Here is a 13668-nt window from a genome sequence, read left to right on the forward strand (position 1 = left end):
GTTTTAATTTTTTATTCTACAGTGGTTATTCAGAATGTTTTCAGTTGTTTCAATAATTTCCTTTATACCTCCCAAAATAATTTTTTGTTCTGGTTCAAGATTCAATGCAGGATCATACATTGCGTTTTTCTTTCATCGTTTCTTAATGTGGAAGAATTTTGTAGCCTGTCTTTTATGACGTTGACAGGCCATTTATTTTGGGTTTGCTGGTGTTCCATCGTGACTGACTGTAGGCTGTGCTTTGTGGTCAGGGTAGATGATGTGCGGCCTCTTGAGTGCCCACTTCAGTAGGCACAGGAAATTGGTTTGTGCTTTTTGTCCTTAAGAAATTCTTCCCTACGTTGTATTCTGGGTATCTCCTGCATGTGTCTATGAAAGTTGTAATTTTTATTTATTTATTTATTTTTTTTGAGACGGAGTCTCACTCTGTCGCCCAGGCTGGAGCGCAGTGGCTGGATCTCAGCTCACTGCAAGCTCCGCCTCCCGGGTTTATGCCGTTCTCCTGCCTCAGCCTCCTGAGTAGCTGGGACTACAGGCGCCCGCCACCTCGCCCGGCTAGTTTTTTTGTATTTTTTAGTAGAGACAGGGTTTCACCGTGTTAGCCAGGATGGTCTCGATCTCCTGACCTCGTGATCCGCCCGTCTTGGCCTCCCAAAGTGCTGGGATTACAGGCTTGAGCCACTGCGCCTGGCCTTTTTTTAAAATAGATACACAGTGTGCCTGAAATTGATTAAATTGATTTTTAAGTTACTAACAAGTTCAAGCGTATGTGAAAATAGACTAGTACAATGAACCCAGTGTACCATCCTCCAGTTTCACCAGTTATCAGCATGTAGCCAATCTCTTAACCATACTCTGCAACCCCCTCAAAATTTCTAGAATATATTTTTCTAAAAAATAAAGGATTTACAAATACAGCCACAATAGTTATTGTATCTTTAAAAATTCCTTATTATGTAAATATCTTAGTGTTTAAATTTCCGATTCTCTTATATTTGTGCGTGTGTCTATGTATGTGTATGTAGACGCATACATGTGTATCTCCATACATATGTGTACACACTTACTTTAAATGTATGTATGAGTATACTGTTACTTTCACAGTTTGGATATGTGTCTGTGTGCTTTTTTATGGTTGAATTGGGCCCACATGGTCATTGATAGTTGTCTTTCAAGTGTTGTTTCATATACAGGTTCTCAGCCATCTTATTTTAGTTCCATGCAATTTTTTGTTGAAGAAACGGTAATGTGTCTTCTAGAATTTTCCTTTTCCTGATTGCACTCCCTGAGGTGTTTTTAGTGTGCCCTTTAACTGCTGGTGTTTTATGTGAGTTAATAGAACTAGAAGTGGATGGGATTCAGGTTTGAACTTCGGGGAGGGGCTGGGGTGTGGCAGTATAATAAGTATTGCTGCGTCCCTCATTGGAAGCTACTTGGGGGCACGTGATGATACCTCCGCTTTTCCTGTTACCTATAGTACTAGTACAGGAATATAGTACCTAATAGTACTGTAAACCAGTTAGTTCTTCTGAGGTGGAGATTACATAGAAAAGACAGGGTAAGTGATTGAGTCTTTCCTGTTGTTTACCACGTTTCAAACTAAGAAGTCAGCCCTAGCATCTTGCAGGGGTGAGTTTTGTTTTTGAATCATTTTGAAATCATAGATTTAAATGTTGGATTGTGTTGAATCCATTGTAGTTTAGTATCTTTATTGGTGGTTACATTGCCTGATATTTGCTGAATTGGAATTTCTTCAGGTTGGCTCCTGTGTCCATTTGACATGACTTTAGACGTCTTTGGCAGCTGTCTTGCTTTCTGCTATGATGAAACTTGTTTTGGTCATGGTGTGAGACGGTTCTAGTTTTTATTGTTTACCTTATTATGAATAGTAGTTGTCTCAGTGTTGTTTGTGAACAAACTCTTCCTTTTTTTATTGTCTTCAATGACATGTTTGCATCTATGAAGATTTTGCCACATGTATTTCTTTTTTGATGTTTTAAGCATAAGACAGCCTCTCTGTGTGCTGCATGACACAGAGAGAGACACTTCGAAGTTGAGAAGAGTGGGTCAGGAATTATGGTAAGTTCTTCTGCCGTGCTGTACTGGTGGTGGTGTTTGGAAGAATATGATGTCCTTGCTGAACCAACACCTGAAATCGTGTGTGTGTGTTTTTGTTTTTTTTTTTAAAGATAAGAATGTCTCGTGCCCAGGTAAGAAAGAGATGGCACACTCAAAAAGTTGTTTTTGTTTGTTTGTTTTTGTTTTTTTGAGAAATAAAGTACTCCAGTCTGCTCTGGAGTCCTCCAGTCTGCTCTGGAGTACAATGGTGCGATATCAGCTCACTGCAACCTCTACCTCCCAGGTTCAAGCGATTCTCATGCCTCAGTCTCCCCAGTAGCTGGGATTACAGGCATGTGCTACCGTGCCTGGCTAATTTTTATATTTTTAGTAGAGAAGGGATTTTGCGGTGTTGGCCAGGCTGGTCTTGAACTCTCCTGGCCTCAGGGGATCCAATCGCGTCAGCCTCCCAAAGTGTTGAGATTACAGGCGTGAGCCACCACGCCCGGCCCAAAAAGTTTTAGCTGAAGAAATTTAATGAAGGGTCTATTTACAGGGCAGGGTTAAAGAACTAATGAGTTCACTCCCATCCAGGGAGTACCAGTTCCTGCCCCGGCCTTGTGGGAAGTGAAGGCTGTTCGGGGAGGGATACTATAGTCTCTATCCTTTCAGGTGAGAAGGGAGGGGCCCATCTTTCTCCTCCTACTTGGTGACATTATGTTGGTGCCTCCCAATGGGCGATTCCATCTGGAAGCCAGAGGTTAGGACAGGCTGTGCCAGCTGCTCCTGGAGGACACAATCCAGGCACAGAGCAGGCAGGTAAGATGGAGAGCAGACTAGAGTGGGGAGGACCCAGAGACTACAGCCCCATGTACAGTGGTCAAGTTCGCTTCTGGTTTTGAAAGGCTGTAGCCCAGTGGTTAACAACAAATACTTGTTTCCTGAAAAACGTCTTTGAGGATAACTTCTGTTTCTAAGTAAAAATATACTTGCTTTCAAAGAGCTCATTGTCTATAAGCTTTAATAAGAAATGTCTGCCGGAGAGGTTGTTCATACTCAAGTAGTGATTACTGGTGGAATCTTGAGGGAGCTCTAGAATTGAACACAGGAAGCCTCTTCAGCCCAGTGTTTGTTTGATTTCCTAGAACACTTACTGCTACTGCCAGCCAGAGTGACTGCTCGCCCCTTTGAAACTGCCAGATGGAGACCAGTCATTTCCATTAGTTCATTGTTGTTTTTGGCAAGAGTGGATGTAGTTTTACATATGTAATAAATTTATTCCTTATATATACATCTTTTGTGAGGGTCCAGCTTTACGATGACAAGAAGAAAAGTACATGTAGTTTCTGTGGGGTGTGTGCATAGTAGTTAGGACTTGGATTCTCTCACTGGTGTCACCACTTCCTAGCTGGGTGACCTTGGGCAAATTAGCGTCTTAGTGTTTCTGTTTTCACATTTAAAAAATGGCAACAGTGTAAGGGGTCTACCTGAGAGGGTTATTATGTCAATGAAAAGCTCGTGTATGTGGAACTTGTCAAGTGGTGCCCGGCACAGAAGTGTACTGAGCAGATGCTGTGGCTTGCTGGGGCTGCTGTTTATACTTGCTGCTGTTCTGTACTGAGTCCCACTGTCTCCCATCCTGTTTCTCACTCGTCGTGAAACAAGTACGAGTCTTCGTTTTCTCTGCTTATTTTATAGTTGATACACTTACTTTTTAAAAATGTTTTTGTTTAGAAAAATTAAGTAGTTATTAAAGGTTGATTTATTTCTGTGTGCTTGTCAGCAAAAGGCATACTTTCTAGGTTTTTGCTTGTATAATTACTGACACCTGTTTTTATGGCTGTGTCAGTTTGCCCTGGGAAACTGGCATCACATTCCATTTTTAGTTACTTAAGGTGATGGTATAGACCAGTGCCTGTCTTCAGAGAGGTGCTTGTGTGTTTTTGGTTATCTGGAACCAGATTTCAAATGGGGTTATTGTAAATATTGTTGACTAGACAGCATTGTTTTCTCCCTGCCTCTGGAGGGTAGTTGGAACACTGAAGATACAAAAATTGTATTTGATAGATGATAGTGGTTTTAAAATGTTGAAAGAAGCTGTATGTTATTTTTTTTATAACTGTCGTATAGGAGTCTGTGAAAGATTGCTTTTCAAGGGCTGTTCTTGTCCTGCATCTGTCACTGCTGTGTGACTTTAGGCAGGTTATTTCATGTCTTGTCCTTATGTTCTTTATTTGTAAAATGAGGTTATAGGACTTTTTGGAGGATAACTTAAAATAACAAATAAAGTCTTTAGTGCATGAATTAAATGATTTGTCAGGTTGTTTTTAGTTCTAAAAGGCATTATATAGAAACATGCATTTCATTATAACTCCATATATGCATTCCCGGCGATTATAGTATTCCGCAGAGAGGCATGCTAAAAATAAACATGATTTTTTTGGTAAAATCATGGTTTTGCTGATTTCTCAAAACCTATAGAATTTTGTAACCAGAGCCCCCCTTAAAAAATAAAGTGGCAATTCTAATAAGAATATTGATGCAGTTAAATCTCCATGAGTATTTGCACCTAGAACTAAAGTCCGTCTAATTGTATTTCCTCTTTGTACATTTCTCTATGTTGGCTTTTAATGATACTTGCTTCCAAGAGATTGATTTCCCCAGAATTAAAAACATAATCCAGTGGTAGCCATTTTTATCAACTAAAAAAATCTTGTTTCTAATAAATGCAGTGGAAAATGTTTTCAGCTTTTTTATTTGCTAAGGGTTTCTGTTTTAATTGTAGAAATAGGGAGAAAGCCTGCTTCTAATCATTTAAAACAGAAATATGCTGGAAAAAATTGCAAATCACTGATAGGACATCCATGTTATACAAAGCTAATTCCCTTAGTTACTGTGATTTGATTTTATGTTCTCATTCGGTTTTAAAATTTATTTTTTTCAGTTTCTGTTGGTTTGATGAATATCAAACCATCTCTAGTGGTTTTGGTTTTGATCTTCCTAATTAATTATATTGTGTATCTTTTCCTTCTTCATTAAGGTTTTTAAAGATAGGAGAAAGCTTAGATATGACTTACTATATTCCAGTTTCTGCTTTTACTGGTTATTCAACAGGCCCAAGAGATTAAGGTCCCGTATTAAGGTGCAAAACTAAAATTAGAAGTATAGTGAGGCACTACCTATAGCAAAGCCTCCCCATACTTAAAAGGTAAAATGTTCTCTGTGCATTTGAATATACATTTTTATTATTAATAAAGAAAAAGGAAAGTATAGCAAACTTAATGGAAAAGTATCCGAGCTGGCCGGGAGTGGTGGCTCATGCCTGTAATCCCAACATTTTGGGAGGCCAAGGCAGGCGGATCATGAGGTCCGGAGTTCGAGACCAGTCTCACCAACATGGTGAAACCTCATCTCTACTAAAGATACAAAAAATTAGCTGGGCGTGATGGCGTATGCCTGTAATCCCAGCTACTTGGGAGGCTGAGGCAGGAGAATTGCTTGAATCTGGGAGGCAGAGGGGTACAGTCAGCCGAGATCGCACCATTGTACTCCATCCTGGGCGAAGGGTTGAGGCTTTGTCTAAAAAAAAAAAAAAAAAAAAAAAAAAAAGGTACCTGAGCTGTAGAGTTCTTGGTAAATTCCCAAGTGACCTACAGACTTGCAAGTCTTAATGGGAATAATCATTGACATGTCTCTTTTTTTCTCCCAAGTGAACTTGAAGATGATTTACTTGGAGAAGATTTACTATCTGGCAAAAAGGTAAGAAGTTTGTGTCCTAAGATGAAATAATAGTCATTTAATTGTACTTAACATATAGCAGTAATCACTATACATGGGTTTCATTACTGGAAAGTTGGGTATAGATAAAAATTTTGTAAACTGAATTATTTTTTAAGTGCACAAGGAATTGACTGTTTATTAGTAAATTCTCTGGTAATTATAACTCAAGAAATAAATCCTTGAAGATTAGTTCCTACTTTGTCCAAGGCATTCTAGCCGTTACTGGATTGTGACAGCTTTAACATAAAGTTGTACCTTGCCATAACAGAAGGTAACATTTGGAGGTTAATATTTTGCATAGTTGTTCTGGATTTCACTTTTTGGAGGCATTCAGAGATAAGCTTAAAGGTAAACATGCTCAAATACAATAAACATTAAAATAAATAGAAGTCTAAAACCTAATGTAGGTTTTTCTAAATCTTTTTGATGAAGTAAAAATTTTGTGTATCTATTTATATGTGTTGTGGGTGTGTGTGTGTATATATATATATATATATATACACTGTAATTCAGTTTATGAAATATATATACACACACACAAACAGAACCCTACCAGTATATTTCGGACATTATAAAACATGTAAAAGTAGAAATGTAAAGCAGGAAAGTGAAATACTACATTTTTAAAATTTTATTAACTGTTTAAAAACAGTGTTCTCATTATCTGTTTATTAACTGTTCTCGTTATCAAGATAGTTTAGGCTTAATTTTTTTGTTTTTTTGAGACAGAGTCTCGCTCTGTTGCCCAGGCTGGAGTACAGTGGCACAATCTCCGCTCACTGCAAGCCCCGCCTCCTGGGTTCACACCATTCTCCTGCCTCAGCCTCCCGAGTAGCTGGGACTACAGGCGCCTGCCACCACGCCTGGCTAATTTTTTGTATTTTTAGTAGAGACAGGGTTTCACTGTGTTAGCCAGGATTGTCTCAATCTCCTGACCTCGTGAGCCACCCGCCTCGGCCTCTCAAAGTGCTGGGATTACAGATGTGAGCCACTGCGCCCAGCCTCAAGCTATTGTTCTTTTAGGTTAAAATTTATCAATAATATTAGTGGTATAAATCTATATTTCAAGAAGTGCGGTAAGTTCACATCTTTTGACTGATTTATCACATCTTGATAGATTTCCCTTTTAATCTCATTTGTGATACAGTTAAGATCTCTTACCAGAAGTACCAGGCCGGGCGTAGTCCCAGCAGTTTGGGAGGGTGAGGCGGGTGGATCATGAGGTCAAGAGATGGAGACCATCTTGGCCAACGTGGTGAAACCCTGTCTCTACTAAAAATACAAAAATTAGCCAGGTGTGGTAGTGCATGCCTGTAGTCCCAGCTACTTGGGAGGCTGAGGCAGGAGAATTGCTTGGACCTGGGAGGTAGAGACTGCAGTGAGCTGAGATTGCACCACTGCACTCCAGCCTGGTGACAGAGTGAGACTTCATCTCAAAAAAAAAAAAAAAGTTACCAATTTTGCCATTTTCTTGTAACTTACTATATTGCATTATTAGCATTTTCTTTAATGCGTGAATGCATTTTAGAATTCTTTTAAAGCCACTTTGCATTGTGTATTCTGTTTATTACTGCATCATCAGCCTGCAGGTGGCCTGGCTTTGACCTCACCCCACTTTCCTTCCTTTAGATGGCTCTGTCATCACTTCTAACACTGAAAATTAGTGTGGTTAGTTGTAAATCCACCTGATTCAATAGGAGTAAATGGGGATGCATCCGTATCAGTTGACGAGAGAGCCTCGTGTCTCTGGTCTATGTTGTAGTGTGATGTCTGGAGTGGGGGTGGGATGCTCAGTCCTCCTTTGTCATGGTCACTGGGGGAAAAGGCTCCTGTTTTTATCCTGTATGGGGGAATTATTTTGCACACTCTTTGAGGTGCTCTCACTTGTATTTTTGTACCTAAAGTGGCTACTTTTTTCTTTGTATTTAAGACACTTTAATGGAGAATAACAGTTAGATGTTAAAAGGTTTAAATGTAGTAAAATACTTTGACATGAAGTTAGATTTCTATCTCTAGGCAAGCCTCATGTCACGGTTTGCCCTGTGTTTCTTTCCAGAAAGCTGTAATAATTCCCTTTTAATACGTGTGACCTCCTCTCATAAAAAATAAAGTCCTGACCTTTGGGGTCAGGACTGCTATCAGTAAAGATGGAGAAATACTATTTGGTTTGGACTGTAATGCTGACTGTTCTGGGGGAAGTCATCCTACTTTTCTCAGTTGAGTTCATTGTCGTAAGTTGCTCACATTGGGCTGGAACTGGAGCAAGCCAGTGACAGTGCATTCCGACATCTCAGTGGCGGGGTTGCATCTGTTTTGGACATTTTGGAAGTGTGTTTACTTTGGAACAGGAGATGTATCTCTCTCATTTCCTCTTCTCTATTCTTTCCTAACATAAAATAAATGCTTTGTACCTTATAGGAAACAAGGCATTGAAAATATGTAAAAAAAGAAAGCCTGAAAAATATGTAAACAGTCGTGACTAACGTTTTGTCACCTGTCTTTTGTTCTTTTCCCATGTGTTTTTAAATATGACCGAAATATAGGCCGGGTGTGGTGGCTCACGCCTATAATCCCAGCACTTTGGGAGGCTGAGGCAGGTGGACCACCTGAGGTCAGGAGTTGGAGACCAGCCTGGCCAGCATGGTTGAAACCCTGTCTCTGCTAAAAATACAAAAATTAGCCAGGCATAGTGCACGCACCTGATGTCCCAGTTACTCGAGAGGCTTCCTTGAACCTGAAAGGTGGAGGTTGCAGCGCTCCTGCGGTTGCACGCCACTGCACTCTAGCCTGGGCTAGAGTGAGACTTGCTCTCAAAAAAAAAATTGAAATATAGATATAAAACATTACTTCTTTTTAATTTAACATTGTATCATTGGCATTTCCCCCTTGTCATTAGGGTTATTTTAAAATATTTTATAATGGCAACATAATAGTGAACGTTTGTAGATGCTACAGTATACCTAGTCACTCCTGTGTACATTGAGGTTGTTTCCAGCTCATTGCTTACGACTTTTTTAAAAACACCTTTTTGTGGAAAATCTCAAGCATATACAAAAGAAGAGAGAACGGTACGGTTTGCTCTCAGGTGTCAGTCGCCCAGCCTCAGTAATTTTCAGTTAAAGGCTGTTTTGCTTCCTGTTTACGTACTCACTCCCTACCTCCTGAATTATGTTATGTAAATCTCAGGCATTATGGTGATATTTAAATGGACAAGTCTTACTATGCTTTTGGGATTTTTTTCTTAGGTGGTTTCTATAAAGAGGAATTCTGGCCTAAGGGTGGAAACATTTCATGGTTCTTGTATTGCCAAGTTGCTTTCCAGAAGTGTTTGATCCACTTATGTTCCTAGCAGCAGGGAATAAGCATTGCCCTCACTTTTCCATTCCCTGTTCGATACCACTTTTAAAAAGAATCTTTGTCAGTGTGATAGATGAAAAATGTTTTCTGGTTGGCTTAATTTCTATTTATTTGATTTCTAGTGAGAGCGAGTTAGTTACTGCAGGGTCTGTGAATGGAGTTCACGTGATGAGGACACCGGCTGCCTGAAAAGTTGTTTTCTCCCACTGGGGTCCCCACGAAGTGCACAATTTGGAGCCTTTGCCTGGAAAGACTCCTACGGCACAGACAGCACGAGGGAGGTGCATAGTACTGAGGATGGCACATGGGTTAGACTGTCGGGCAAGTTCATTCATGTCAAGAAGGTTGTTAGGGCTCAGTTTTAAATATATAATTAAGGTTTCGAATTTAGGATAAAGCAGGCTGATGTGACCAGGCTAGAGCTTTTAGAAAGTGGGTAAGAGTGAGGTGGAAGTTGGTTGCCAGCTTGCAGTTCCTTCTTTAGCTTTTGTGTTTACCTTCATCAACTTGTGTTGGACAGACATTCTCCTGATACACTGAGGTGGCTCCGTTTCATAGATGCCTGTGTTGGAGAATGTTTTGGGAACCATTTTCTTGCTGTTTTTAAACTCTGGCTATTCCATGTAGGTTTTATATTTTTGGGAGTATTGGAGAGAACTATTCTTTTTCTTTCATATTTGTTTCTCTGCCCATGGGAGAAATGACCTGTTTGGAAAGATTGGGAGAAAGGATTTCACTGGCATCTGTGGCCACTTTGTCTTCATATCTTGGGATCTGTGGTCCTGCTTTCCTGCAGACCATCCTGAGCAGAACCCTCTGGAGCCAGAGAAAACTGTTCACTCCAGTTCCTTAGGATGTGTTGAAATCAGCTTTGGCCTCAAAGCTGTAGCCTAGCTCTCCTTTCCAGCTTTTTCAGTGAAGCGGATAGTGTGCTTATTGCCTCCTGTGTCTGTCAGTAGGTTTAAAAGTCAGAGAGGAAAGTTGAATCCTCAACGGGAGATTCGACTCCCATGAGGGCCCAACACAGCACAGATTCCCTTTCTATTTGCTTGGTGCATTCTTGGCTCATTGATTTTTGACAGATACTAAGAGTTTTACTAAAAAGCTCAGAGAAGCAGCCTCTTGAATGAAATTTGTCTCTCATTGAATTATTAATTTTTAAAGATTTCCTGAAGTTTTATTTACTGAGTTGGACAGCCAAACTGAGGTTTGTCTGTGGTAGGCCTGGCTCATAGCTCTCACTTTCATAATGGCATCTCCTTTCAATCTCAGAAATGGATGACAGATTATATGGTCACCTAATGGAAATGTCATTTTCTTTTCTTTTCTTTTTTTTGAGATGGAGTTTCATTCTTTTTTTTTTGTTTTTTTTTTTTTGAGACGGAGTCTCACTCTGTCGCCCAGGCTGGAGTGCAGTGGCCGGATCTCAGCTCACTGCAAGCTCCGCCTTCCGGGTTTACGCCATTCTCCTGCCTCAGCCTCCCGAGTAGCTGGGACTACAGGCGCCCGCCACCTCGCCCGGCTAGTTTTTTTGTATTTTTTAGTAGAGACGGGGTTTCGCCATATTAGCCAGGATGGTCTCGATCTCCTGACCTCGTGATCCGCCCGTCTCGGCCTCCCAAAGTGCTAGGATTGGAGTTTCATTCTTGTTGCCCAGGCTGGAGTGCAGTGACTCACTGCAGCCTCCACTTTCCGGTTTCAAACAATTCTCCTGCCTCAGCCTCCCAAGTAGCTGGGACTACAGGCGCTCCTCACCACGCCCGGCCAATTTTTTGTACTTTTAGTAGAGTCAGGGTTTCACTATGTTGGCCAGGTTGGTCTCGAACTCCTGACTTTGAGTGATCCACCTGCCTTGGCCTCCCAAAGTGTTGAGATTACAGGCGTGAGCCACTGCGTCCAGCCAGAAACTTCATTTTCTGTCAGTTAAGCAGTCTGTTTTGTTATCACACATATCTGTTCTCCCTTCTGCAGATAAACTGAGTATGTGGCCTGTGTTGTTTTATTTTTATTTTATTGTGGTGTCAGTGATTAGGTTGAGTCCCATGCGACTAAGAAGTACTAATAAGATTAATTATTTTTGACTATCAGAAATACTGTAATAAAGTATACAGATAAGTTTTTACTAGGTGTAACTACCAGGAAAAGACTGCTTGTTTGTTCACCTTTAAGTAGAAAACCAAGTTGATTTTTCTCTCTTTACTTTTTAAGAATGAATATGTGTGTATGACAGTGTGTGTGTGGCTTTGACTGTCTTTTGTGAAGGGAGTAGTAATTTATATATACCATTTATTACATATAAGTAATTTTAAAAAGGGAAGAAAGTGTGAAGTAGTGTGAATAAGTAGTGTGAAAGTGTGAATAACACCCCCTGAAACCTATTCTAAGATGCTCAAATGTATATAACCTAACACAACCTGGAACTCTTGACAGAATAGCTAGGCTCTCTATGCTTATAGGTAGGAGTGCCATCAAGAACAGGAGTGGGGAACTGAGCTGCTAACATTTATTTTCGTATGTGATCTGTATTGGAAAAACCAAAGTTTTATTATAGTCCCTTATTTCAATTTAGTGATTCAGTTATTTAAAATCTTATTTCTAAAATTACACTTTTTATGTTGTTTAAAAAATCTTTAGGTTTTGGATATTAGCATTAAATTTAGTAGTACCTTAAGGATATCTTACTTTTTTGTGTATTATAAGAAGATATTATTTGTTTGTAAGCCTCCACCAATGAACTTCTTACCTTGTCTCTTTTGTGTGAGAATAAATGTGATTGTTATACTTGCTGTTTTTACATTTAATTTGCCTGGGCACTTGAAGCTGAGCCCAGGAGGGATCCACATGCCTTGTGTGGGATCTCTTGATTGTTCCCTGGTGACCAAAAGCCTTCTGGGTGGCAAATGTTTTAATACAAGGCTAGAAACAATTCAGTCAATGTAATTTTGTACTTTGTAACAAGTCTTTTTATGGAAGTGACACACATTAATTATATTTCTTATTTTAATTAGAATCAGTCGGATTTGTCAGATGAAGAGCTAAATGATGATCTTTTGCAGAGTGATAATGAAGACGAAGAAAATTTCAGGTACTCAGTATTACCTCATTATAAATGTTCTTTAACTAGATTGATAGGAACTGTTACTTATAATTATAATGGAATATCATTGAATAATGTAGCCTTATATCTTTAACACATGATTACATTCTAAATGGAATACTAGTAATAACTGTAGAAGCCATATGGATGTTCTGTAAACAGAGCAGCTGTTTAAAATCAGTAGTTCTTGGCCAGGCATTGTAGCTCATGCCTATAATCCCAGCACTTTGCGGGGCTGAGGCGGGCAGATCACTTGAGGTCAGGAGTTCGAGACCAGCCTGGCTAACATGGTGAAACCCTGTCCCTACTAAAAATTAGCCAAGCATGGTGGCGCACGCCTATAGTCCCTGCTACTCGGGAGGCTGAAGCAGGAGAATTGCTTGATCCTGAGAGGCGGAGGTTGCAGTGAGCCGAGATCGTGCCACTGCACTCCAGCCTGGGAGACAGAGTGAAACTCCGTCTCAAAAAGAAAAAAATCAGTAGGTCTTTCATTTAATGATCTCTGAGTTCTGTTCAGTGCAGGTTATGAACATTTAGTACGGATATCTACTGCTCTTTTAAAGAATTGCTTTATTTGGGTGGAGGGCAGTGGCCTGGGACTCTTAACTCTCCTGCAGTTTGATGTTGCTGCATTTGTTTTCATTTTAGCCAGTTTATTGATATCATTTACTGAATTACTATTTTGGACACTTTGGGAGGTGATACTTTAGACTCTAGTTGACTGGTACGATGAATATCTTTCTGTTGTTGACATATAGTAAGCTATATTATACGAGGAGAGAGACATTCTGGTAGGTGGAATAATTTTTTTAATTTCATGAGGAAACATGGGGAAAATGTAGACAAGCTCTTGGTTATAAATGTAATTAGTGAATATATGCCATTTATTATTCAGCCATGGATTTGTAACAGATTTTCTAACATAAAGTAATTTTTACGGGTAAAAATAAGTTTTAAATTATTCTACCAGCAGATAAATTTCCCAATTCCATTGTTTGACATCATTGTTATATTTTGATCTTTTGAGTTAGATTGCCTTTTAGAAATACATCATTGAAGTTTTTTAGCCACGGTATCTTGAAGTCTAAGAGGTGTATTAATTTTTTGTTAGGATTGGGTGCTGTGTGTGAACATAGATTTATCTGCACCATCTTGCGTGGGAAATGTTATCTTGCACCTTATTGTTTGTGGAACTGTTATGATTTAATAGGTGGAACATGATTTTTTTGCAGTTTCAAAACCTTTGTTATTTTACTTAGAAATTATGAACAATTTTTAAAGATATTTGTGACTAATATAAATTATTTGAACACTGAAATGTATTTTCACACAAATTTTTAATATTTTGATTTTCTTAAACAGGAGTTTATAATTTC

At 39.4% G+C, this 13668-nt stretch overlaps 1 protein-coding gene across 5 annotated transcripts in view; it reads left to right on the forward strand.

Moving 5' to 3' along the window:
* Positions 1-13668, forward strand: part of RBM33 (RNA binding motif protein 33) — a 133747-nt gene that overhangs the window by 23320 nt on the left and 96759 nt on the right. For all 5 annotated transcript variants that reach the window (XM_026447014.1, XM_026447015.1, XM_026447018.1 and 2 more), the window contains exons 3-4: positions 5769-5817; positions 12204-12280. In XM_026447014.1, coding sequence (XP_026302799.1) covers positions 5769-5817; positions 12204-12280 — 126 coding nt within the window. The remainder of the gene's footprint in view (positions 1-5768; positions 5818-12203; positions 12281-13668) is intronic.

The sequence above is a fragment of the Piliocolobus tephrosceles genome, chromosome 8, assembly GCF_002776525.5.
Source record: "Piliocolobus tephrosceles isolate RC106 chromosome 8, ASM277652v3, whole genome shotgun sequence".
NCBI classification, from domain to species: domain Eukaryota; kingdom Metazoa; phylum Chordata; class Mammalia; order Primates; family Cercopithecidae; genus Piliocolobus; species Piliocolobus tephrosceles.